Source organism: Agrilus planipennis, unplaced genomic scaffold (assembly GCF_000699045.2).
Source record: "Agrilus planipennis isolate EAB-ADULT unplaced genomic scaffold, Apla_2.0 scaffold17, whole genome shotgun sequence".
Taxonomy (NCBI): domain Eukaryota; kingdom Metazoa; phylum Arthropoda; class Insecta; order Coleoptera; family Buprestidae; genus Agrilus; species Agrilus planipennis.
In genome coordinates this window covers 1,522,898-1,549,509 of record NW_020439021.1, presented here as the reverse complement: position 1 = coordinate 1,549,509, position 26,612 = coordinate 1,522,898, and the positions used below count along the sequence as shown (strand labels likewise).

Genomic DNA, 26,612 nt, shown 5'->3' with positions numbered 1-26,612 from the left:
GTATAAAACATTCATGCAGATAAGTAATTTTGTTGCGATAGATTTGGATGCATACGTTCATAAAATAACTATTAAGCAGTCGAAAACGATTAATTTAAAATTCACTTTTAATTCGAGTTTATTTAAGGAATTCGTTACATGTTAAAGATCTACAATTAGTCCAGAGTATCATTAAATTAAACCAAAAACCGCTTTAGGAATAATATAAGTACATACAATCATTTAAAGCATTATTCTTGTAATATACCTAGCTAGATCTAAAATAGATATAAAATAATATTAAAATTCTCGTGCCCAATTCATATTTCAAAAAAGCGCAATTTGTTTTTTTCGCGTCTAACTTTAAAAGAGACTATTGTACCATGTTATTTGTAACGAGTAATTGTTTCATCCCTCGACAGAATTCGTTGTTCGATCACGTATTTTGTATATTGTGTACATATCTGGCGGAAACCCCGAGTTCTCCAACCAATTATCACACATACGGATGCGGAGAGGAATATCTTCATTTTTACGATATTCAATCGAATGTCCTTGTACTTTGATGTAAAAAAGGCATCCATGTATACAAAATATCGAAAATACTTCTGTAATGACGGACATTGCCGCCATTTCAAACTCTGGATTCTTCTTCCTGTTTCCCTGTTTCCGAAATCTGCGTGAATATTGTGCCTACACTTATTGTTTTTTTATCATTAGTTATCGATACGTTTTATCGCTAAAAATCAAGTTTATACAACTCATACAGTAACCTCTAAATTACCCCCATTGATTTCATAAAAATATTCAACTGTATTAAACGTATACATCTAGTGTTACAATTACAATGCAATACTACGTAAAATAGTAGTAGGTATCATGGTAAAAAGACATTCTATTTTAAACATTTCATTTAGGTATTTGTATAAGTAGAATTTATTTGTTTTCTAAAGGCAATAAAAATTCTGTTTTTGGACTGTATTTACCTATGTATACTTATGTTTGTACGTTTTTTCAAGGTAATTATGGTAATTAAATGTGTATTTTTATGTAAATATCTGCAGCGACAGTTAAAAGAATATTTTAGTTTCCATACCTAATCATAGTATGGTGCGTACTTTTCCATCAGTTATTCCATTATTATTAATTAACTGTGTTTATTACAATCTCTTTGCCGTTTTTCATAAAAATGTAATTGCATATACATATATGCAAATGCAAATCAAATCATAACACTAGTATTATTTTCTACAATTTGTTTACTACCATTTTTCTCAATCATAACTGTAATAAATACATAAAAATATGATTTCAAACGCGAAATAAAAAAAATCCTTACAGATCCTGCTACATTTTATTGCATTAGATGATTAGTTTGAAGTGTTCGTGTTTGGATTATAACTGTTTACGAATTAATTAGTAACAATTAAACACGTAAAGTACCTTCTTTAAGATGAGTGAAAATATTTGTGATTTACACGTAAATAGGATGAGCAAAGTTTTTTTATTTACCAAGAGCATAATTGTTTTAAATGCTGAAATTGAAGTTGAAACTCCGTGAACAGCAAAATCATTCTGTACTAAAAAACCTTTTTGCAGAAGAAATATCTTTAGTCACAAACTTCTTCAGAAGAATTATGTTTCAGGAAATTGTTATCAAAGGAAGACTGTCCTGCAATGACTGACCTAGCCTTTTAATTATTAAGTAGTTTTGGATTAATATATGTTTGTGAAGTTTTTCAAATCATCCCTCCACATAAAAACACCCTTCTTAATTGCCCTTTTACCTGCTACTTGCCCTATTACCTGTTACATTTGATCGACACTTAGGAGGATATCCGTCCGGATAAAACTTTAGATTGTATGTGTCCTTCGCAAGGTCTTTGGGAGTGTTTAACCATGTGAATTGTTGTGTGCGATTGAAAGAATGTCAGATAAGAGGTATACAGATACTTAATACCCACACAGAAAACGCAAAGTAAGTTCTTATAAACTTCTGACAATGGTCTATTTATAACTCCGACTGATCCGGTTTTTGGAGAGAACGGGTTTCGGTTTTATTTATAAAACAACCCTGCATTTCTGCAACACATTCATGTTTTCTCAATGATATTGAGGTTAAACTGATGCTGTACACGCTGTACCAGTATTCTATTTATAGTTCGTGTTTATCGTGATCCAGAGCTGTTTAATTTAATATTTGCATGCCTTCGATATGAAAATAATATTACAACAGTTCAAAATTGGCATAATCGTTTGTTGCTGTATAAGGATTTTAGTTTTTCATGTAAAAGTTATTCGACTTTTAGTTGTCATTTCTTCTTGAAAACAATTGTAGAATTGTAAAAAAAAAACTAAGTAGGGGTAAAGGTTTTTCTTTTCATGACATTACAACCAACGTTTCGTCTTACATATGAGGTATGAGGCATCATCAGGAATAGGTTTCTAAGTTAAACTTTACCGTAGAAACCTATCCTTGATGATACTTATATGCGAGGCAAAACATCGTCGATTACAGTTTCATAAGAATAAAAATCGTTATACTTATTAGCTCGATTTTTGACAATTGTGTATTTGACTTTTATCTTAACTAATTGATGGGCATATTTGACCATTTACTAATTTCCTTTCGTGATTCCCTTGAGATTAGTCATGTATGCATTGTAGGATGTTTTATTAATAGCTGTGTTTTTTTTGTTAGGTGCAAAGGTATTATTATTAACAACGCTAATAATATTCTCCGGCAACTTAAATTTTACATTATAGGTACGTATACCTACACATTTTTTTGATAGTACATTTAGCATATTAGTTTATTTTTAAACGTCCTTGTCCATGACCTTTCCAAAGTTGTAACATCATGAAGTCTCGTATTCAGTTTGTGAATAATTTAATACACTGCAGAAATAAATTAATGTTTCAGAATAATTACTAATTGCAATTACCTACATATGTAGGTATTCTTGAAGCTTCAGAAGTGAAAAGTAATGATTATTTAAGACACAAAGATATAAATTGTGTTAATAAATTTATTACAAAAAGGACAAACAACAGTTGAATGTAGAAGGTTATATTCAGTATTCTACTTGAAAGCTGGGTACCTGGTGAATCCGGCCGGGAACCGGATATTGATGCCGAATATCCTACGGATAATTCTACCAAAAAAAAAAGGAAAAACAAACAGCAGTAATAATAATTTAATAAGTGCAACAAAAACTTACCTAATAAAAATTGGTAATTAAAATTATATTAGCATTCGTCTTGTCGTTTGACCTAATTTATATTATTTAATGATTACTAAAGTAAATTATTTCTTATTTGGATATAATTGTTATATTTACTTTCTCTGGTGAACAAGAATACTGTTCGTTTCAAGAAGTTAGAGATATTCCCCTTCCCTTTATTAGGATGCACCGTAGCATAATTCCAAATTCAATCATATTTGTCTGCGGAGCTCCCTTCTCCACCGATCACCGAGCGAGAATTAGACAAAAGTATACAAAACCCTTTGCAAAATTATTTAAACTGCCTCGATAAAGTTTAAAAATATGCTTTAATTAAAAGCATATTTAGCCAAAAATAATAACAAGTGAATTAACTTAACGTTCTACACACCTATAAATCTTTTGCTTTGTTATCTATTGTCAATTTATATACATTTTTGTTTTAAGAAATTGCTAAAAATTTTCGTCTAGTACTGTACAGTTCTAGCCGATCTCCTGTCTTGCTCACGCTTAGTGTGTATTCGTTCTATCTTCACGCAGATTTCTTCAAGGTCACAATTCTAACAAATTGAAATAGACTGTACATCAGTATGACCAATCTGTTACAATCTCTGTCATTTGTATATCAAGTTTTAATTAACGATAACTTATTGGTATGATTGTGTGACCTTGCGAACTTTCACAGTTTATAAACATAAACTCTGAAAGGTTTCAACTCAACCCCCTTGTTGAAAATCCGCCAACCAAGAATTAAAATTTGATTGGTTTAGTGTTTAAACGACTTTTTGAATGTTTTGGGACGTTGGCAATGGTGGTTCATAACGGGAAGCCCGCCAAAATGAAGATATGAAACATGATACATTAATAAAGATTTCCATTAGATGTCACTCACATACTCGCATTAGTTTGAACACGGGATTGGAATTTGTGACTTTGGTCTAGATATTTAGTTTACATTTTTCGTAAACACTACGAAAAAAGTTTTGGTTTGAGAATAGAAGTTTAATTATGGATGATTTTAATTAGGGGAGGGAGGGACGATACCTGTTTAAGATCCAGGTAACTATGCAACGTAAAGAGGGGATTTCGTTTTGTGCTCCCTGTTCCCTCATTAAGAGAATTAATGTCATCGTAAATTACCCTGAATTCCATCCTCTCATTTCAAAGAGGAGGAGATGTATTACGGTATGCCCTTAATTACAAACTACACTTTAAAACAGGCTGTTCGTGTACGTTGTATGTCAAGTCAAATCTCTACCGGTAAATGTAAATGGAAGTTGGAAATTCATATTAATAAAACTCAAAGAATCTTTGTTTCCTAAATTGTTTATTATGAATTAAAAAGAAGCTCGTAATGAAATAATGCGGAAAAACGCCAACACTAATATATGAAAGAGGAAGGTTTTATGTTACAAATTTACAGTGATTTTCTTGTCATCGAAGAACCACCCCCAAAATTTCAAATGGCAAATTGGATGTATGGAATGATATCAAGTTTTTGAAAGGGCTTTATGGTGATATTAAAATTAGTTAGTTGTAGACTAAATGCTTATGCCACTTTTTTAAGTATCTCGGAAATATAGAAAGATCATATTAATTGCAGGCGAAATAATCTTCAATCTTCCCCCAGAATGAGCGACAACGCTTTGATGCAAAAAAGAAAACAAACCAAGGAAATTATTCACCATTTTATCCAAATAAATTAATAAACATTATTTTTTTATATAAACCATTTAGTTGTCAACGGTTGTTTCAATGTAAATAAAGTTTGGTATCACTATGAAGCCTTTAATTTGATGTGTCACTCAACCTTCCTTACCGTTTGAATTTTTGCGGGTGGTTCTTGTCCTGCCTAGGGTGTCAAGGAAATCACCGTAAATTTATTACATTAAACTTTCTCCCTCCGTAGTAAAATTGACGTTTCCGAGCTTTTTAGCACAACTTCTTTAAGAATGGAAAAAGCAGTGCATTAGTTTAATTCCCCAACAACTTGCTCTTAGTTGGGGTATTTATCATTACATATGTTAAGTCTCTAATAAGTTCGTGAGTGTTGTATTTTCCTACCGTAACCTTACGATCTTAATTAAACTTACAATTTAATTGCCAGGGTACAAAAGACGAAACAAATATAAAATAGATCAAAAAAGCTAAAGATAAAAAGAAAATATATGAGCCTATATACTAGATACTTTTTTTTTCTTGACGCCGTTAATTTGTTTTAAAGAGAAAAGAATAATCTGGCGACGCGACGTGACGTCCTTACCTACGAGAGAACAAAAAGTATGAAATTTGCATGAAGACAACATTTTCGCAAACTTCTTGAGAACGTTAACTATTACAGTTATAATGCCTTCAGTTTGATGTTAATGAAGTCCCATTTCAGTTGAACACGCTGACAAGTGATGACCTTTACATAAATTGCAGTAAATCGTGCAAAAAAAAAAGACTGGCGAACAACGATCATTATTAAATTGCAAAATTGCGTGCCATATAGGTGTAATATTTATGTAAAATAATAATCATCCATCATTCCGTATTCATCAGAAGTGACCTTTGCATTCGATACAAAGAAGTTAAGCTTCTTTTTTTCTTTACATATAAAAAAAAAGGATGTAGAAAGAATTTGCTATAAATTCTTGACCCAGACGTGACGACTTAGTACAAAGCGGTAATAAAGGTTAAGTACATTGTACATGTGCATATAAAAAAGTGTTCAACACTTATCATTAATAAAGTGATTTCGTTTAATGTGTCAAACATTAGTTTATTTGTTTACTATTGGTGTTTCATGCATGACCATCGCCAAGGGGGTCCCTAGGCATTGGAAAGTTTAAAAAGTGGTCAGTTAACAGTTACAATCTACAGATTGCTGGAACAAAAAAGATTGAGCTTTCTGGGCACAATTTCGATTGAAAATGACGAAGCCAAAAAAATTGACAGTCGGGATTTGATGATAGCAATCTCGAATGTAAAATATCGATTAAAAAAAATTAATAATTGTTGTTAAACCTATGTGATTGTAAGTTCAGAATAAATTTATTTTTCCCTTAAATTTGTAAGTTCGCCTATGCCCCGTTTCCCTACGAACACAACCTTTCTGGATTACGTTACGTCACTGGCTACCATAAGTAGCTTTTTTCTAGTAATGGGCAAAGCCAAGACTAGAAGTATTTGATTTTTATATTCATATTTGAAGATTCTTTTTTCTTTAAATAAGTGAAGATGATAATCCAAAAGCTATGTCCTTAGTGGAGCAATCATCACGTCCGTTATCTCTTCCTTCCTTTTGACTTTTATACGCCTTGACGTCCACTTTATTTTTTATCCCCGCATCTTTTCTTTTCTTCAATTTTTCCTTCTAAAATAGTCTTGATAAAGTTGCCGTGTGGTATCAAAGAGCCAATCATCCTTCCCATCATGCGTGCTCCATAATTCTTAGTAACCATTATTTCCTCGGCTTTTCTTTCTTACCAACTGCATAATCAGTCGCGCGTTATTTCTTTAGGAATCCATGAGCTGATTAAAACCGCTTAATGAGTAATTTTCTTTTGTAATTAAACTGTAATAAAAGGAATGCAATAGCAAATGAGTAGGCGCGAGACATGGACTAATAGATGATGTTTTGTTGGCGCAAAATTTGCTTATTGCGACAGCTAAAAACCATTCACTTGTTAGCAATGGCAGAAGCCACTGTTCACTTGAAAACATAATAGAGTAGATATGCAAGATTTAATTAAAACGGAGGTCGTAGTTACTAATATGCCAACAAAACAGACTCTGATGTTGAGACTTCACTTTCTAGAAATATTCAACTGGTGCAGCAAGGGTTCCAAATCTTTTTTAAAAAAATACTTATGCATATTAGTCTCATGTCAATGTTACATACACCGCATTATTATCAAATTCTTTCATGTATAACACTGGGTCTTTAATATTGACCTCGTCAGAGTCCTCAGTCCTTACAATTTTACACATCACAATAATTGCATTTTAAGTATTGCTGATGGTTAAGATTCTCACGCAAATCATAACATAAATTATTACAATCGTAAACATAGCAGTTTTATTAAAAGTGTTGACTTATCAAAACTGTTGCTGGCGATGGCGTTTAAAAATAAAAGCGCGTCTTTATTATCCTATTACATTGACCTGAATTTGAAGCGCCATTTGCTTGTTGTAGCTAATTAAAATTCACTCCAATTATTTATTTAATAAACACATATGCATGTTATTACACTTCGTTTATCTCTGGCTGCCAAAATATACATACACATACTGCGAAAAGTAAATATAAGTACATTTATACATAAATATCGTCCGCATGCAGTAATTTAACATGCTAAAACAAAACAATAGGATTTTAATATGTTAATAGAGTAAGTTGGCATTTTCGCAAAGCAAACATTTTCAAATATTGCGTTATGAAAACGGTCATATTTACTCAGAAATGCCATATTCTCCTTTATTAGATTCTACGAGGACTTTTTTGATACATAATATGTATGTATATAGGTATATAAAGGTGATTATCAAAAATATTAATAAAAGATGTATATATTATGTATGTAGGCTTTCATGACTGGCGTCATATTAGTTAAATGGTTTTCTTTCCCAGTTATATCCACGGGTTTCACATTACCACCCCTTCGGCTATACATATAATAAATAAACGAGGAATTTAATTACTTCAAAATAATTCGTTTAATTTTGTTTTCCAATCAAAGCAAATTAGAAGCCTGAATTACCAGATAATTTATATTTTCAGAATAAGCAGTGTATCTTTTATTCCCTTGCCTTGGTTGTACTCTGTAACAAAAAGGATTATATTAACATATAAGTATTTTGGATTACAGGTATTGCCTTATAAGATAATCCAAGTAAAGATTAAGTTTGATTTACGTATACTTTTACTTAGTCGTTTGAAGATTTGCGTTGCGTCGTCCTTTCAAGGACCTCTTCAGTTTCAGGAAAAATAAAAAGTCACAGGGGGACAAATGTGGGGAATAGGGTGGCTGCGGCATTATTAGTGTGTTGTTTTTAGCCAAAAATTCTCGAACAAGGAACTAACTGTGAGCAGGGACGTTTCATGGTGCAAAAGCCAATTTTTTGTTCTTCCACAAATCCGGACGTTTCTGGCGGATTGCTTCGGGCAAATTGCGCATAACTTGAAGGTAATATTCCTTATTGACATTTCTACCCTGTAGCAAGAGCTTATGATGCATAACGCCCCTGCAATCGAAGAAAACTAAAGAAAACCTTCACATTCGACCTAACTTGGCGTGCTTTTTTCGGTCTTGATTCGTGCGGCAGCTTCCATTGGGATGATTGAGCTTTAGTTTCCACGTCATAATCATAAACCCATGATTCGTCACAAGTTATGAGAGCAAATTTGGGTCGTCACGGACAAAGTCCAACAGCTCCATAGCAATGTTAATGTGATGCTGTTTTTGGTTGAAATTGAGAGATTTTGGTACTAATTTCGTGGCGACGCTTCTCATGCTCAAATCAATTGTAAAAATCGAATGTCAGGAGCCAATTAATATGTTTAGGTCCTTAGCAACTTCTCTAACGGCCAGTCATCTTCTCGGCCCTTTGAGAACATGTTGTACCACCGATAAACGTTGCTTCTGGCCAAGTTAGTTTCCACAGTCAACATTTGGAATGCGTTCGCTCACTTGATTATGTTTTTCACACAAAATATGATACAGATACTGTTAAGATTTTTATTATCTTTATGTCTGTTACAATTCGACTGATCAAGAAAACACTTCTATTCTGCTGAACGTTTATTGAACGACTTAATATTCTTCAGTATCAAAAATGTTTCTTTATACATATCGATCTCGACCGGATACATAACTCATTCTCATAGACATAATTTTGTTCGCACTGCATGTATGCGATCGAGCGTCGCCGCCACAATAGTAAAACAAACAATACAAGAGTTTTCATTCTAAGAAATCATATAGTAAAATACAAGATTAACAAAACACAACAATTGATTAAATTTAGTTTTTCATTTCCAACAGATACTTTGATCAATTTTAGGAATGGACAAAAATCGAAGACGAGCCAAAACACGTGCAAGCAAAGCAGCTGTCAAAAACTAACCGAAGTACATATTATAAAAAATCAAAGCGATGTAGCCTACAATTTTCGGGCGTACGTTTACATCGTATTTTCTGTTTTACAAGTCAGTTCAGTATTCTGTCGCTTTATGGACTGGTTCTTAACATACTGATTATGGCGATGCTTTTACGTAAAAGCGAAAAACGATTGATTCAGAATATTATGAAGCACCCTTATACGATAATCAGATATTTACTCGTATATTATTACAGTCCTCCAATACATCACTATTGCAAATATTGTGGATTATGTGCTCTTTAAACTGACGGGAGATTGATTGCCATTTCCATATAGACACGCCGATTACTGATTGATTACGAACGTGCCTAATTCGCTAATAATTTACGCAGGTACAATGCATAACGACGAGCACGTTTACGAACTGTAATAAATTGAGGAAGCCTTCGCACTTCCGTTAAATTTTAGGCAATTTTTATTATAATTAGTATGAAATGTATAAGAAAAAACATGAAAATGCCGCAATAAAGAACTCTGACGTAGAATATTCTCCTTTTTTGTAATGGAACATTGTGTGTCGAGTATTTCTTCCTGTTTGTATCTTTTGTTTGTTATGTACGTAAATAAATACAGATTTTTACTGCAAAATATCTTAAAATATTTTCGAATATTATGTAGACACACATATCATAATTATATAGAGGTACCCGGTCACAAAGGTCGCAATTTATTTTATTTATGGCGTGCTACAGTAAATACGTTAGCACACGAAAGAGTTATTCTATAATTAGCTTTAAAAAACGCGGTCAAGTTCAAATCAGTTTTTTATGCTAACGTACCATTTTATTCATGTACCTAAATGATCATTAAAACTGTATTAAGTTTTTGATAATGTGCTTCACTCACGTGAAGAAATATTGTTTTTTTTCCTTTTTGTTGAAGACCGATTTATATTGCCCCAAAATCATCCAGGAGCTTTTATTGGAAAAAAAGCTTCTATCAGCGCACCAAGTCCTTGCTTATAAATATTTGATTTGGACACCCAAAGGTTAATTTATTTTTTTACGAAATTTGTTGAACTCAAGAAATTGGTGGAATTGCAAAATGGCATGTTTGTGTAGATACTACATCTTTTTGTAATATTTTTATATATGTATCCGAGATATTTCTTCTTCCTTGATGATTATTAAATGTAAACATTTGCTTAAACTGTTTAATTGCAGCGTTTTCTTGACTAAACAGTTATTCGCTTCAGCGTTCCCAATTAAATTATCTCAGTTTGCCTGACTGGGAAATTTTATTTTTGTAATTTGCAGACGCTGATGTACCCTACATCTATAAATAAACGCAAAAGTCAACATTTATTAGTTATGCATATATTTCCCTTCAAAGTACAAGCAATAACGAAACCAAATGTAGTATTTGTCAGTTTTCAAGTAAACACTAACGAAAACGGTTCTTATCAGATACATAGTCCTATTTAAAGTGCCGAATTTTACAGATTTTCATCGACATTTACATTATCTATTTATAGGAAACCATCTGCCTGCTATCATCTATATTTATGCATGTTTGGGAAAGCAAGATTTGCTTTGTTTTTGTTTGATTTGTTTTCATTGCGATTAATAGTTTGATTAATAATTTTTCCCGAGTTGTTACCTAATTTTGGACTAGTGCCAAAGGATACAGCTGGTGCAATTTCTATGTAAGTGCCTTGGCCAACATGTTGTGCATGTATGTCTAAAAGAGCCTGTACAGTAGAATCGAAAAAACTGATACGATATCATTAACAGACGTAAAGGTTATCTCACAAGTTTAAAATTGCAAGTACAAGTGGATCTGACATTCGTATTTGTTTCTTTATATAGGTACGTATAAAAATGTACGGACCCTAGTTCTGTTAGAAGACAGGGGAATGAGGGTGACTTGTAGAACGCTATACAAGTGGCTTTAGTGGGTGCGTGGAGATACGTGGAGTTGAAAATGGGGTAAATGGCAATTATGTATGTGTATGAACTGATTGTCAGTAAAAAAAAAATGTTTTTTGGGTGGCGTGATGAATAAGAAATTTGAAGAACATCCTGTATAAATGCTAACGGTGTTAGATATATGTAGATAATGTAAAAGTTCAACATATTCTTGTAAATTTTTATCTAATGCGAGACCAGAAGGTACTTGGAGCTTATTTTGATGTTTGCAAATCCTTTTAAACAAGAAAATTTCATTTCTGTTTTGGTTGTAAAAGGATGTGGATGTAAAATAACAGGAAGGGTTGTGCCACGTTATATAGCTTGTTAATTGTTTAATTAAAATACATTATACTGTGTCAGAGAAAATACGATATTTACGCAACATTCGCCATTTATTTTAATTAACTTCAAGAGTACAAACGTTCTTTTGTTATATAAATTAGAAAATATATATATATTCATACATCCATACTTTAAACCGATCTTATTCAGTTTCTTGTTAACTGTTCACAGGGAGTTTGTAGAGCAAGACATTTAAATGAATTAGCACAAAAATAAAACTGAGAAATGCCTTATTAGAAATAGTGTTTTCCTATATTACATTTTTCAGTCCTTGTTGTTCTGTGAAACTAATTTTGTGTAAAAGTGCTTTAATTACTTGGTTTTTGTCAAATATCTGGATTTTGTACATGAAGTAAATTACTTTTGAAGATGATGATATTCATGTACACAATTAAATTGCTCCTACTCATTTGCAATATTATGAACTAGCTGAAAATGCCACAAAAAAATATATTTCGTTGTTACTTTGTACAACCAAATGTATAAGTATGTATATATATATATTTTTGTAAAAAGGTTTTATACCAGTTTTATTTCTAATTGAAAATGTATTCCAAATTTTGTCTAAATGAGTGAAATGAGATGTAGAAAAAATGAGGGATGTTGATTAAACTAATATTCGATTTTAACCATTCGAAATGTTGGGGGCAAAATCCCCAAATTCGCAAACTTTGTTACAATGACATAGTTTGTGCATTTCTGTCCAGTATCCTTAAAAGTCCATCCAGTGGGATGTAACTAGCCTTTCAATAAATGACATTATCTTCTATTCTGTACCGCCTTTCACATACCTGTTATGAATAATATCTTTGAAGCAGAATTTCATATGTTTATGATGTGGAGAACTTCCTCCTATTAGCTTTGTCTAACTCCTGGGTCTTTATACTTTTTAGTCTCCAAGGCCTGTAAATACTGACTCCTCCATACCACCAATGAGTTGTTTCGCATAAATATACAGTTGAACTTCCAAGAAGTTAGCATTACTTCTATTAATGATTAAGCACCTATATAAAAAATACGAACTATTGTAAAAATTACTATAAAGCTTTATACATAATGCCCAGCTATTATGTATATAGAAAAGTATTACTTCAGTTTTTGGTCCCGTGACGTACACACAGATACCTATTTTTTATTCGTGATTGCTCACTGTTAATATTAAACCTTTTATTTTTTAAAAATTCTACAATTATGTTAAATTAAACTTTGTGAGCTGACTTGACATTTTTAGACTTTGGAGCGGTATTGTACAATCGTGGTTTAAGTATGATAATACTCAGCGTAGCGACGGTGTTTGGTTGCAGTTAAAAATAGCTTACTGAGCACTAATTGAAGCAATAAACGAACGAGTCGAGCAGCAAAATAAAAGTTAACTAATTGTTAATACAGCTTGCCAGTTGTAGCGGCTTTTACAATAATCCAACCGCATACGAACTAGACGCTTTAATTGGTTCTTTGGATCTCTTCATGTAATATGAACTTTACAGTAAGTGACAAAGATGCCTCCTCATTGTCATCCTCATTCTACATGTTTGTGTTGTACGAAAAGTGTTTATTCCATCTCCCATGGCGTAATCGTTTTGTATTTAACTTGAATATCCTTATGTTATGGTGTGTTACCCTCGGTAAAGCTTACAATTTGCCCAAATATCCTTCAGCTAAGGTTGCTGTTTGAACCCTTTTTTTTGGGATTTTAATCTTCCACGAGTCTGGATTTAAAGAAGCTGAAAACAATGAAGAGAAATCAGTGTAATACAAATTAGCCTTGCAATATAGGTTATCTGTCCCTGAGTAGTATTTCAATGGGTTATATCTTTCGATTCCATAGCTAGCTTTTCTGCCAGAGGTGTCAGAGTTCACCAAACTTTCTTCAGTTTCAGTCTCGATTACAATTCTTGGTAAATGTCTAGATGATGTCCCCCACCCCCTTTGGGGGTGGGGATGGGGAAGATCGGAAGAGAAGGTCTCCCCCACCACTGTAATAAAAAGTTGTGGCGGTCTCACCCCCATAAAAAGTTATAGGGGTTCAAAGTTAATAAATATGCCAATTTTTATACATTTCTAGGTATGTAAATATTTATATAGTCATTCTTAAACAATATTCAAAGGTAAAACTAATGAAAAATACATAAAAATATTGAGAAAGTTATATAAAACATTATTTAAATATCTTTATCAATAGGGTAGGTTAGGTTAGGTTAGGTTATCGGGTTTTGTTCAAGTGACCACCCTCTTTCGATCCCCCACCTCCACCCGCTTGAAAATAATTTTTTTATTGAATTTTATTTGAATTATAGTGTATGAAAATTGTCAAAATAATCAACTTTCAACCCCCATAACTTTTTATGGGGGTGAGACCGCCACGAACTTTTTATGGTACAGTGGTGGGGGAGACCTCCTCTTTCGATCCCACCCACCCGTACCCCCTTCGGGGATGGAGGCCATCATCTAGACATTTACCCAATTCTTTTTCCTCTGGTTAGAATTATCCGGTAGCCTGCCGGACCCTAGGAAGAGTGCCGGATCCAAACCGGGTACTCGGACCATCACTAATCGATATACGTCCCATTGAAAATGGCGTTATTTTAATTTGGATATTTAAGAAGAATAAGTATTATGAATAAAAATGTGACACAGAATTGAAATGCTCAAGTTGGCACTTTCTATCCGACATGTTTGCATAAAAAGTCTGTTATCTTATCGTTTTCGCCAAGTGAAGCTAAATTTAGGACCGATAATAACTCAAACACTCGTCAAGTTTTCTCTTCAAGTTGTTATTCGAGTACGTCATTACTACTGTAAATGTAAATCTAAACAAAGACGTCTGCAACGACAATTTTATTTTCATGTTCCCATTATCTAACAACAAATCGTTGTTAAATGAAAATGAAAGTAAATAAATCTGAAGTGATCGTTTGAACGTAAGTGGTCAATTTATACTATTCAAGTATACCACTTCACAGTAACGATAAAAGTTTAGGTAATTATTTTCAAAGTCTCGGAGACTATTTCTTTAATTATCTGAAAGATGTCAAGAGGTTTTCCTTTTATAAAAATATGTTTCTTAATTGAAATCTTGAGCTACATATTCTTGAAAATATCTGGCATATACCCACATAATACACCCTGTCAATTACATTCATTTCAAACTGAAACTTAATAATCATGGTAAGGTTTTAGAAAATACTACAAATGGCGCAGTAAACGCCATCTGTAGCACGATTCTACATTTTAGGATTACGTATGCTTCAACAAGGTCCACTTGTGTAGATATCTTACTTGCTGAAAACGAATCCCGTTTTTTTTTTCTCTCGGAGCTGCCTGCGACGCGCTGATGAGATCCAAAAAGATCGCAATCGCGATCCGCGTGTGGCAGTTTCGACAGAATACAGACCACTTCGAATTAATTTATGGTAAGGTTTAATAAGTTATAAGTTGATCTTAAAATTCCAAAGAAAGACCTTTGCCATTCTCATTACAAGCAATTTCAAAAACAGTGAAAACAACAGCGTATAGTAAATAACGACATTTAAGAGTTCTGTGCAAATAAATTAACAGAAATAGAATGGTATAACAAAAGAGTATGAATATTGTCTGTAAAAGGAAAAGTTAAAGTAGACAGTGTGAACTACACTCTTTATGAGATAATGCAACAATAAATTTGTATTCCTGTTTTCCCTGCGTTATCTACGTATACAAATATTCAATTCACTGACGCAACAAAATTTGTCAGACTTGATGTCTATTTGTAGTCTATTCACAATGCCTTTGTCTAATATGTACCTATTATGATAATATTATAAAAACGTGCTTTTTGTTGCATTTGAACCATACAACTTGTCGTTAACCGATTTTGAATTATGACGTCGCAACCACTTCAGAGCGTTTCATGTCAAAACTCATCCGTTTTCATTTCCTTGAGAAGAGCAGTTTGTATTTTATTTGAAATACTTTTAAAAGCGTATTTTATATTTGTAAAATGCAAAACACATTTTTGCTGTTAAAAGTTTTGCTAGTATCATCGTTCAAACATTAAATAAACTGATGAATGAAAGTTGCTCACATTAGCCATTAGAACCTTAAAAAAGGAACTGTAAACTCAGTTTACTTCAGTCCCTGAAGAAGGTAACTTTGTTACCGAAAAGTGCTTCGGACAACTACAGTGTCGTGTTTTGGCGTTGGGGTTTTGAGCTATTCTGTTTGTTCTACAACAACCGCCAAAGTTTTTCCAATCTTCATATTTAGTATAGTTTATGATACAGNTACAACAACCGCCAAAGTTTTTCCAATCTTCATATTAAAAAAGGAGAAAGAGACATTCAATGAATGCCTTCTAATACTTTAACTGAAGAGAGCCCAAAAAATTATTGGAATAATTGAATAATGGATAATCTGAAATATTGGATCGAAATTGTTTCCCGGGTTCTATGTCATGATCCATGGAATTTTGAAGTTCCAAATTGATATCAGCATCTGCCAAATCACTACTTATCGTACCTTTAACAAGGAACTAGGAAATTCTATGAATTACCATAAAAGAGCCCGCAAAATAATATTGAATTGATTTACGCCTGCTGTGTAAAACTGAAAACTACAAGACTGTGGTGTGCTAATAAATGCGTATGATCCAAAATTCTTAGAAAACGATTCGAAAAACTTCACTAATTAGATGAATCGAAAGCTAAAGAAACTATGGATTCCATTTCTTTCTCTTATTAGAAAGTGTAAAAGATCAAAAACGAAATGGCATTGTAAATATTTTGATATAAAATGATTGATATTGATTTTACATCAATAAAATTATTGAGAACCCTATTTTGCTCTGATCTTTCACGCTAAAAAACCATTCTGCACATCTCTACTTAGGACTGACGACCGTACGATGATGATGATGATGATAAAAATCCTAGTGTTCCTTATTATTATTAAGCTCATTCGTGAGAAAAAGTCCTAAACCAATTGTGCTTTCTGTTGAACGTGAACTAAATTTCTTTATGGTTTTGTTAAGTTTGAACTTGTGGCGTCGACTACAAGTTTGTTTTAAACGGCAACTTCTCTCTTAAGTCGACTACTGACTTGGATTTTGATGTACTTTATGAAATTCCGCTTCAACACCCTCGGTTACTTATTTTATATATATATATATACATATTGAGCTGGAAAATGAAAAGAAAAGCTCTTTCTCGGAATCCTCTAAAAATTTTTCGAAGAGCGATTTTGTTGTTTGATTCCAAGCAAATTAAAAAAGCAACAATAAAGTAAATTTTATTAGGTACAGATTTAATTAAAATGTCATTTTCATGTTATTATCAGCAGATACTATTCAGTAATACCAAGGAAGTTAATTGGAAGTACAATTCATTTTTACAAAAGTAGGTACTTGGAAGTTAATTGCGTAGGCATTTGGCGTTAAGTTTAAGATTATTTTAAAAACAAGATGTTCAAAAAGCTTTTTGATCCCACTCGAGGATAAACCATTATTTGTTCAGAAATAGAGATTTACTTTTGTTATACATTGTCAAGAGTAAGTTGTTTTGTTTTAACACTTATGACATCAGGAATAATTACCGTAAAAAACTATCCGAGGTGAAGATTCTGTATTGACGCACTCTGTTCTAATAGCCAGTTGTCTGGCTATACTTAGAAGTGATGTAAGTAAGTAATAAAATAACGGAAGCGGAAGTAAACAGCTGATATCGGTTGACTTATTACTCGCATTTGCCACGGTTGCAATTCCTGACAAATTTACTCAAAATACGTATGCCAATGTGACTATAGTATAGTATAGTAGTTAATATAAAGGTATCCTGCGGATTCAGTACTTTTTTCCAGGATCCGACCGAGTCCCGGATAATGACGCCAGGATACGCTGTAGTACCGAGTAATTCTACCAGTGAAAAAAGAAAAAACAAACTCCAGCAATAATAATTTAATAAATATACAAAAGTCTACCTAAAAGAAATTGAAATTAAGATTGTATTGGGGCAGGTAGTTTGTCCTATACAATTTGTATTATTTATTGATTACTATACTAAATGATTTGTTATTTCGATATAGTTCTTGTGTAAGTAGGTCCTTATGTTTGATATTTTCTCTAACCGCGTGAATGATTAAAGTAATAAGTATTGATTGACGAATTAAACGCTTCTAAGATAAAATCTATTATTTTCAAGTTTTTTTTCTGTTTATGATTTAAAACGTTCAGTATATTTTTGAAAGAAGCACGGTTTTGCATAAAAGATATTTTAAGATATGTTCTGTACTTTGCTTTATTAAAATTAGTTAAAAGTAGACAATACTTGAGACTTTTTTTCTAAATTTTTGTAAAATTACAGAATTGTAAAGGTTTGATCGTATTACTTAGAACATGTTCGAATATATCTGCCAGTGGTTCAATATTTAACCTTATTTTGATGCCTCCATGTATAGAGTGCATCAATACAGAATTTTCACGTCGGACAAATTTTTTAGTGAATATACATTACATTTAATTTTGTTTCACTCAAAATAGTTTCATACTTTAAACCCAACAGTCAATAATTGTAGGATATCTTGGTCGTACTTTGAACTTGCCCGTGAAATGCATTCTTTGATATTCCTAATTTTTGTAATTTCTATTTTTGTAATTATGATCTAACTTGCAGCAGTCAAGGAACCTATTCTATCTTAATTATATGTTATAAAGTTAAAGCCACCTTTGTTTGCTGTTTTCGAAATAAAACACATCAATTGCATGTTGTATAAATGTTATAAAGTACATTATTTTACGACAAAGCATTACGCAATATCTTTCGCATGATATCTTTACTCATTTCATAAAGTGTCAATTTTTCCATATTCATGATGTGCTTGTATGACAATAGTTTCCTTTAACATTTTCTTATTTATAATAGGTAGCAAGATGCTTGTTTATGAGATGTTTCAAGCACAGAAGCACACAATGTAATGACCAAGTAAACTGTTAAAAGCAACTTTGCTATTATTGTCGTATCTGTGGGAGTTATAAACGTTTCTAAATTTGTATGTACCCAACCGGCGAATTGAGATCATTGCGTTAGTGCGTGCATTTCACTTATTTCTTTAATTAGAGTCTAATTGACCCTCTGTCTGTCTTTACGACTGTTTAAAGAGATGGAACGCGAGATTTTGAAGGAAGCAATTCTCACTGAAGTTGAAACTTTAACATTTTCGCTGTAAAAAATAATAATGATGCATTATTTATTAGCGGTTTGTGGTGTTGGTTTTGGTTATTTTTAGGCACTCTCGAGGCCTTTGCATCGACAGAATTTATTTTTAATATTTCATCGCCGGCAAACTGCTGTGGCAAATACCGCAATAATATAACGAAGGAATGAAAAACTATCGGCAGTGTTGATATCGTCCATTACATTGCATTTAAGTATTTTTTAATTTATGTGTGTGTGTGTAGGTAGATAGATTTAAAAATAACGACGACTGTCATCTTTAAAATCAATAAATCCATATTGTAATAAAGAAGAAACTTTTTTTCTTATGCACTAAATAAAAAAAAATGCCATCTTAATGATGCTGCAGGTATGTATGATAATAAATAAAGCAAGTTTGGAATGATATTATTTTATGTCAAGACAAAAGTTGAGTCAGTTGATTTAAAAGGAATAAATTCTTTTAATTTAAAACGGTAAATTAAGAAACAAGAACCATGTTTAGACGTTCACACACCAAGGATATTCAAAAGAGCGAAAATATGACTGAAATTATCATTTAACTTGCACAGGGTTGTCCAGTGAGAAAGTTTAAATTTAAAATTTGAATTATACAGCAACGGTGAATGCGAAGGATAGAGGTCTCAATCGATGCTCTGGTTTACTGGTCATGATGGAGCGTTGAGCGTGAACGCGGCGAGCTTTTGCTATTGAAACTTACGTAGCGATTCCTACGTGCATCTCTTTGGATGTTTTTTTCTTAGTACAGGATGCGTACACTAAATATGTCTAGAGTGTAAATCTGCTAAAAAAGTGAATAAAGAATATGGAGTGTTCTATCCAAACTCACACATGATTTAGTCCTTGTATGCGTGGATATCCATGGTAATTTATACATATTCTAAAAACCTTCTGTTAACAGTTATCAAGAAAAAAATGTTTTTCGGCCATACAAAATCCAATTGGTACAAGCTTTGTATGAAAATGATTATGTTTTAAGAAAAACTTACGCTGAAAGGATCTTCAGCAAAGAGGCACAGTTTCACTTGGAGGGGCAAAACTTCAGAAGTTCCTCACCCTCAAACCCTAAAAGCAGACATCAAAGACAGGTGACTGTTTTTGGTGCGGCATATCCGTTAGCTGCATAATTGACCCGTTTTTCTTTGAAAATTACAATTGCCTAGCAGTAAATGTCACTTCTGAACGATACAAGAACATGATTGACATTCTTTTCGCTACTTATGTAGAACATGATACGCGATGTGACAGAAGCACATGGTTTTACCATACAGCTAGGGAGTTAATGGGCACACGAGCAGGATTGACCTCATAAAGTAACCGTGGAAACATACACAGACCTCACCCCATGTGATTATTTTTGTGGGTGCCATCTAAAGTGAAAAATTTACTCCCACAAACCACTAACAATAACATTCCTAACGGACGAAAAACATTCGAAAGGAAATAAGTGAAACCCTCGATAAGTTTATGAATATTTTCATGTAAATAAATACGTTTAATTGATTCGCTTTTTTTATTTACAACACATTCAAATGTGAACTTTCCTACTGAATACACTGTATTGAAATAAAATAACGGAAAACGAAAGTTCCATGTTGAATATATTGTTATAAACGGAGCGGTGAATCATTAACTGTGATAAAAGAAAACTACGGGAAGGTCCCGGAATTAATCAGGATTATATTATGATATCATGGTTTTTAACTTCGTACGGAGTACACCCGATAAGAGATAAGCCAAAACTGTAAAATAATTTTCGCGTCCTTAAAATTTTACCGCGCTGGTTAGGTCCCTTTGCAGACCTTTCCAGTCTTCAACATAGTGGGCTGGTTGGTTTCCGAAAGGGCTGAATATTTCATTTCTTGCATTTCAATTCTGGAATGACAGTATTCACCTTTAATATTTTGATAGAAATGAGTTGTTATCAATTAAATATGAAGATTGGAAAAACTTTGACGGTTGTTGTAGAACAAACAGAAAAGCTCAAAACCCCAACGCCAAAACACGACATATTAATTTATTTTTTTTCAATAACTACAGTTCTTTGAAACTTTAATATTCATAAACTCTGGGAAAAGAGAGTTACCTTCACAGGTTTTTAAGAATTGGATATCTGCACCAATTAATCTAATCTTACAACTATGTTTATGATACCTGTTTAAATCCGATGACTTCCCGGTCATGACGAAATATGAAGATTGGAAAAACTTTGGCGGTTGTTGTAGAACAAACAGAAAAGCTCAAAACGCCAAAACACGACAATATTAATTTATATTTTTTCAATAACTTTATTGTGTTTTGGCGTTGGGGTTTTGAGCTTTTCTGTTTGTTCAGTTATCAATTAAAACAAAAATTTTTGTCGTTCCTTCTATAATTGCTGAAAAAAGTGACTAAACAACGGCGTTTTTTCGTGAACCGGCTGAACTTATCAAGATAACAATTTTGTTGTTGTTACGGTATAATTTGGCAGCGGCTTACGTAACCAACTATTAAAAATAGCAACCAATAGAATAATAGTATGTTTTGTATGACTGGCAAATGATCTGATTCGATAAGAATATAATATCATGCTTTTTATAATTATGTACATATGCTGTGTATGTATTACTTATGCACATTATGTTCATGTTAGGAGGCACAGTGTACAATAATTCTATCTCGATGTATGTTCGTAACGCACTTACCATGGAATGGCTAAAGCAAAATACCTTTACTATTTATAGAAAGCCCCTGACCCTGAGTTGCTGTTGTAATATAACATAAAACGACCGCAAATTATCTCCTGACTAGGTTATTTAATTATGTATCGCTCGTTTAAAAAAATTCTAGAAACAAGTGAAATTAATATTTAACGTTTTTTCATTTTACAAATAGTAGGTAGGTAGTATGAAACGCGTGTAAGAATGCGAAAATTTACTATCTATAAACGACCTCTTTACATAGATAATTAATATTAAATGTCAATTTCTTTTTTGTGAATGTTGAAAAATAAAGCATTTTTTTCGTAATACTTTTTACGTTCTTAACCTTTGACGATCACCTTCTAGATTAAGTAATAGCCAGATAGAGGCAGGCAACATGTTACATATATCTGTACTGGATATTTTTACAGTAACATGTGTCTGTTTTGCCTGTAAAAGAGGTCTGTGAAATTTCATTTTTAATTATCTTTTGATGATACAGAATTGGCGTTCCGCAGATAACTTGTAAGTTTCTGCATTTACCAACATCGCATCCTTTTTAAATTTTAGATTTTTAAAAGCAGCATTTTTTTCTTTATCATTTTATGAACGTATGGAATTTCAACCTAAAAGTGTGGCATACTCTCTAAAAGCTATCCTAAAAAACTAAACGAACTCTCAATTTACTTATGGCATATTGCGAAAATAATGCGAATACGAACGATTTAGTTAGATTCCGTTGAGATTAGAAGGTAACTTTTAACATCAATGTATCCCGTACGGGCTCCTAGAACTTATGGCAACCCTATGATAGTATCCACAGTAGAACCTCTTTAAGTCTAACCTCGATAAGTCGAAAACCTCCAAAACTCGAAAAAATGTTTTGTTCCCTTCCCTTGAAGCCCCAAAACCTCCATTACTCGAAATCTCAACCCTCGACTGGTTGAAATAATCCATTTTGGTACATATTTTCCCTCTACAGCTCGAAAAATTAAATTGGACCTCTGTATCTCGAACGTAGCAATGTTTTACATATTCTACTGTACAATGTAAATTAAAAAAAATATTTTGAAGTGTCCAATAGAATTCTACTAAAAATAAAAAATATACACCTATTTAGCGAATTGATGGTACTATCCAAAATAAAATTGTTAAAATTAAATTGGTTTTTATACATATAAATATGTGTACATCATATGAGCGCTAGTCGACGCTATATTCTTTTTTTTATTTTAATTTAGGTAGTAGAGATTGTGATATTCTGCTGTAAGACTACCGTCTAGTAGATAGTTTATTTTTGTGGAGACCAATAAGGAAGCCAGAGTTATGTGGATGAGTTAAGACAGTTTATTGCTACGTTACCATTCTTCCTGCTGATGAAGTAGCATTTTTACATTTGCGACTCTCGAACGGGTGAGACAGATAGTGAATCATTCCTATTCGAGCATACTATTACAATTTTAATTAATGAATTAAAAAAGCAATTCGCTGATACGATCGAATGCTAAACGCGAAGGCATTCGACTGGCCTTCACGTTGTAAAACGTCTCGAACTCGAGCTATTTTTAGATCGTTTGTTAAACTGTATGTTAACTGATATGCCTACACATACTTACGTATACACTTCGTACCTGGCATTTATGTATATCTATCTACATATTAATATGTAGATTTGCGTATACGTAATGCAAGAATATTACAAACTCGATTGTGCAAACGAACCAATCTTGAAAGTCGAAAACAAGACCATACACAAGTCACGACATCCGTTCTCCGATAAAAAAAACAATATTTTTAAAAGTAAAGGATTCCGTGGACATTGTCCATGGCAGTAGCGTGTTCCGCGTCTCCTGTTTAGTTAAGATTGAGGGAAATTGGTGTTTGTCCAGATTTGGGTTTAAAGGCTCACTGTTGAAGTTGCTTCCTAACGTTTCGCTAGCACAAGCGGCAAACTTATTCAAAGGTCCTTCGTCCTTTAAACCCAAACCCGAATCAGGACAGTGTCAGTTCACTAACTTGCCTTGAAAACCTCTACCGATTTGGAGTTTTAAGGTTCATATCCAGACCTACCAAAAATATGCTCTAATTACCCCGCCCGAAAGACAAGAAACTCCATGGAATTGTATAAACTCCTTCATAATCTTAACAGAGACGAAATGTATCATCTGCTTAACGTTTGGTAGTCCCTGTTTCTGTGTTATACCATCCCATAACCATCAAAGTTTAAGTCAAAAGATATGTAATCCCCTGTATCAAACTCCAATACGTTTGCTTTATTTATTTTCAAGACTCCTTTGATAAAGTTAAGCAAAATAAATTCATAAAGAACTTAAAAAGGCTCAGTTTAGATCAAAACGATTAAAGAAAAGTATCTACTACTACAACCAAACAGCAGTAGTGTGTTGATGGCATGGAAACGGACGAAATCCAAAAATTTAAAAAGGAGTTCGTCAGTATTGCTATCTATCTACACAACTGTTCAGCCTGTATTCTCAGTTTATGTTTCAAAAAGTGTTAGAGGAGAGATGTGAGGGAGTAAACATTAGAGGAACATTAACGAACAACCTGATAGGATTCGCCGATGAAACTACCATAATGGCTGAGAGCGCAGAAGGTCTTCAAACCCTATTAGAGAGTCAACCGAGAGTGTGAAGATGTAGGACTTACTATTAATACAAAAATGTTTCATGCGACAAGAGACAAAGACTCATTTAAGTATGTGGTCGCCAATTTTCAATGAGAAAACGACATGAAAAGAAAAAGAAACTCCAATATCACTCCTATTTGAGATGAATCCTGAGGGTCTTGGAAGCATTTGATGCAGTTAGATAATATTTCAAAAAATTTCACTAAATAATTTCTACGTTACTGTCTTTATGTAGGGCAATCCTACATGGGCTTCTGAACACTGGATCATGGGACGTTTTTGAAACTAATAAAGTTACAAGAAACGTCAAACTACAAAATAATTAGTGAATGACAATAAAAACAACACACAGTAAAATAGTTTTTAAGAATTAAACTTATTTATGTTTTTTTTAATCACTGAACTAATAGTATAATCGCGTTTTCCAATATTTATGTCAAATAGTAACCAGAGTCTAGTTTGTGAAAACTATGTCTTTCGACATAAGACTCTGACTCCTTTGAGTCCTTTCCCCTTCAAGTCAGGCTCTTAATCCGTACTCCTTGAGTAAAAGCAAGGAACTCATGTCTAGTTAGGTACAATATGTGAAGTTCTTCGTAAAATTTTATTGCTTTGTGACTTAATATCCTGTGTCCTGATGATAATAGTAATATAATAATAATAATGCGACATTATATTATTGTTTCATAAAAATTTTTATTTTTTCCAGGTGATCCACAACGAATCTTGAAAGTGCAAGCTGGCCATGCGCCTCGGCCCGGCCCTGCTGGTGGCGCTGCTACTTCCTCTCATAGCCAGGGCCGTACTTTCGAACACTTCATTGAAAAATGAATCGGCACCGTCGTCAGAATTCGGAGCGCCTTCAGGATTTAACACAATTTCCTCACATAGCGCACCGAAATCATCAAGTGGATTTTCAAAAACTCCTAATCCAGTCAATTCCATACCCTTTACGGACAAACAAGTAAGAGATTCATTTTAAAAACGAGACGATTAAAAATTTACTTTTTTTTTTTAACTTTACCTATATATTTTTGCTAACGGGAAATTTATTTATTTTTTGTTCACGAAATTGTGGAAGTAAAAATACCAAGATTTAAAAAATCACTGTATAAAATCGTAGACTTCAGTAATATTGAATAATTATTCTACACCTGAATAAAAAATATAGACCCGAATCAGGGCAGTATCAGATTATGTACTGTACTGGCCGTGAAATCCTTTATCAATTAATGGGGTAGTTTTTGAGGAAAACTGTTGTGTCTTTGCATTGCCAAATATTCCTAATTATTCGAAAGCAAACATTAACTGTTTATAATGCGTTCTGATAAAACGAGTTGAGATACATCAGCTCAATTCCTGTTTATTAATTTTACGCTTTCGAGCATGTGAAAGGAATGCAAACAAATTCTAACAGATGAAACGAATTCTTGTTTTGATTCAAGTAAGCATCGATTTTCTCTTCTATTGTATTCCTAAATACATACATATTTACCAATTAATTAACCGCAATGGAAGAATTATCTGGAAAAGCAGATTACGTATTGTTAAAAATAAGTATGATGTATTTTTATTTATTAGCAAGAAGAATGTGATTGAAACTTTGTTAGGTATTGTAAAACGAAAAATCCAATTCTTAAATTATTTTTAAGAATGTCCTTCACATTCGAGGAGGCAACGTCACCAGTAATTGGTCAAAATCATTCGACGATGACGGTTTGGACATTAGGTACCAAAATGTATCTAACAATACAAATAAACCAAGCCTTACCGTGGAAAGCCTTAAGGTTGCGCCCTTATACAAGAAAAAGAATATTACTGTAGGTTACTTAACAGCTGCAAAAGGTGACTTGAAGGAAAGGCAGGGCTTGCTTATCTCGGGCGCATTCACCATGGCCCTTGAAGAAGTAAGTTGTATTTTTAAAGTTAATCTGAAATAGTTTATATCTTTCAAATAACTTTGTTTTTCTATTGGGTTGTTCGGAAAGTAATTTCGTTTTTTCCCGACAGAGGATTTAATTGTATTCTTTTGCACCTAACTTCACATTTAAGCCGTATAATTTTTATATGCTTTGAGAGCTCATATAGCAAGGCTTGTGTGTGAAAAATTCCAATTAATTCTACGCAGTAGTTTTTGGTTGGTGCCCTTTTAAATATGGAGAGCGATAAGCAGCATTTTCGACATATCTTACTGTTTTACTACAGAAAGGGTAAAAATGCTGTTCAAGCCAGAAAGAAATTGACTGATGTGTATGGAGAAGGTGTGTTGACAGTACGCCAGTGCCAGAACTGGTTCGCTAAATTTCGATCCGGCAATTTTGATGTCGAAGATGCACCACGTTCGGGAAGGCCGGTTGAAGCTGATAAAGACGCGATAAAGGCATTAGTTGATGTGAACCGGCGAATAACAACACGTGAGATCGGATTGAGGTTAAATTTATCAAATTCAACAGTTTATGACCACTTGAAAGGCCTGG

At 33.0% G+C, this 26,612-nt stretch overlaps 1 protein-coding gene across 1 annotated transcript in view; it reads left to right on the top strand.

Annotated features, from left to right (window-relative positions):
- The window catches only part of LOC108744353 (receptor-type guanylate cyclase Gyc76C), a 53,444-nt gene that overhangs the window by 18,796 nt on the left and 8,036 nt on the right, over positions 1–26,612 (top strand). The window contains exons 2-3 of the mRNA XM_018480063.2: positions 24,845–25,099; positions 25,788–26,042. Coding sequence (XP_018335565.1) covers positions 24,881–25,099; positions 25,788–26,042 — 474 coding nt within the window. The 5' untranslated portion in view covers positions 24,845–24,880. The remainder of the gene's footprint in view (positions 1–24,844; positions 25,100–25,787; positions 26,043–26,612) is intronic.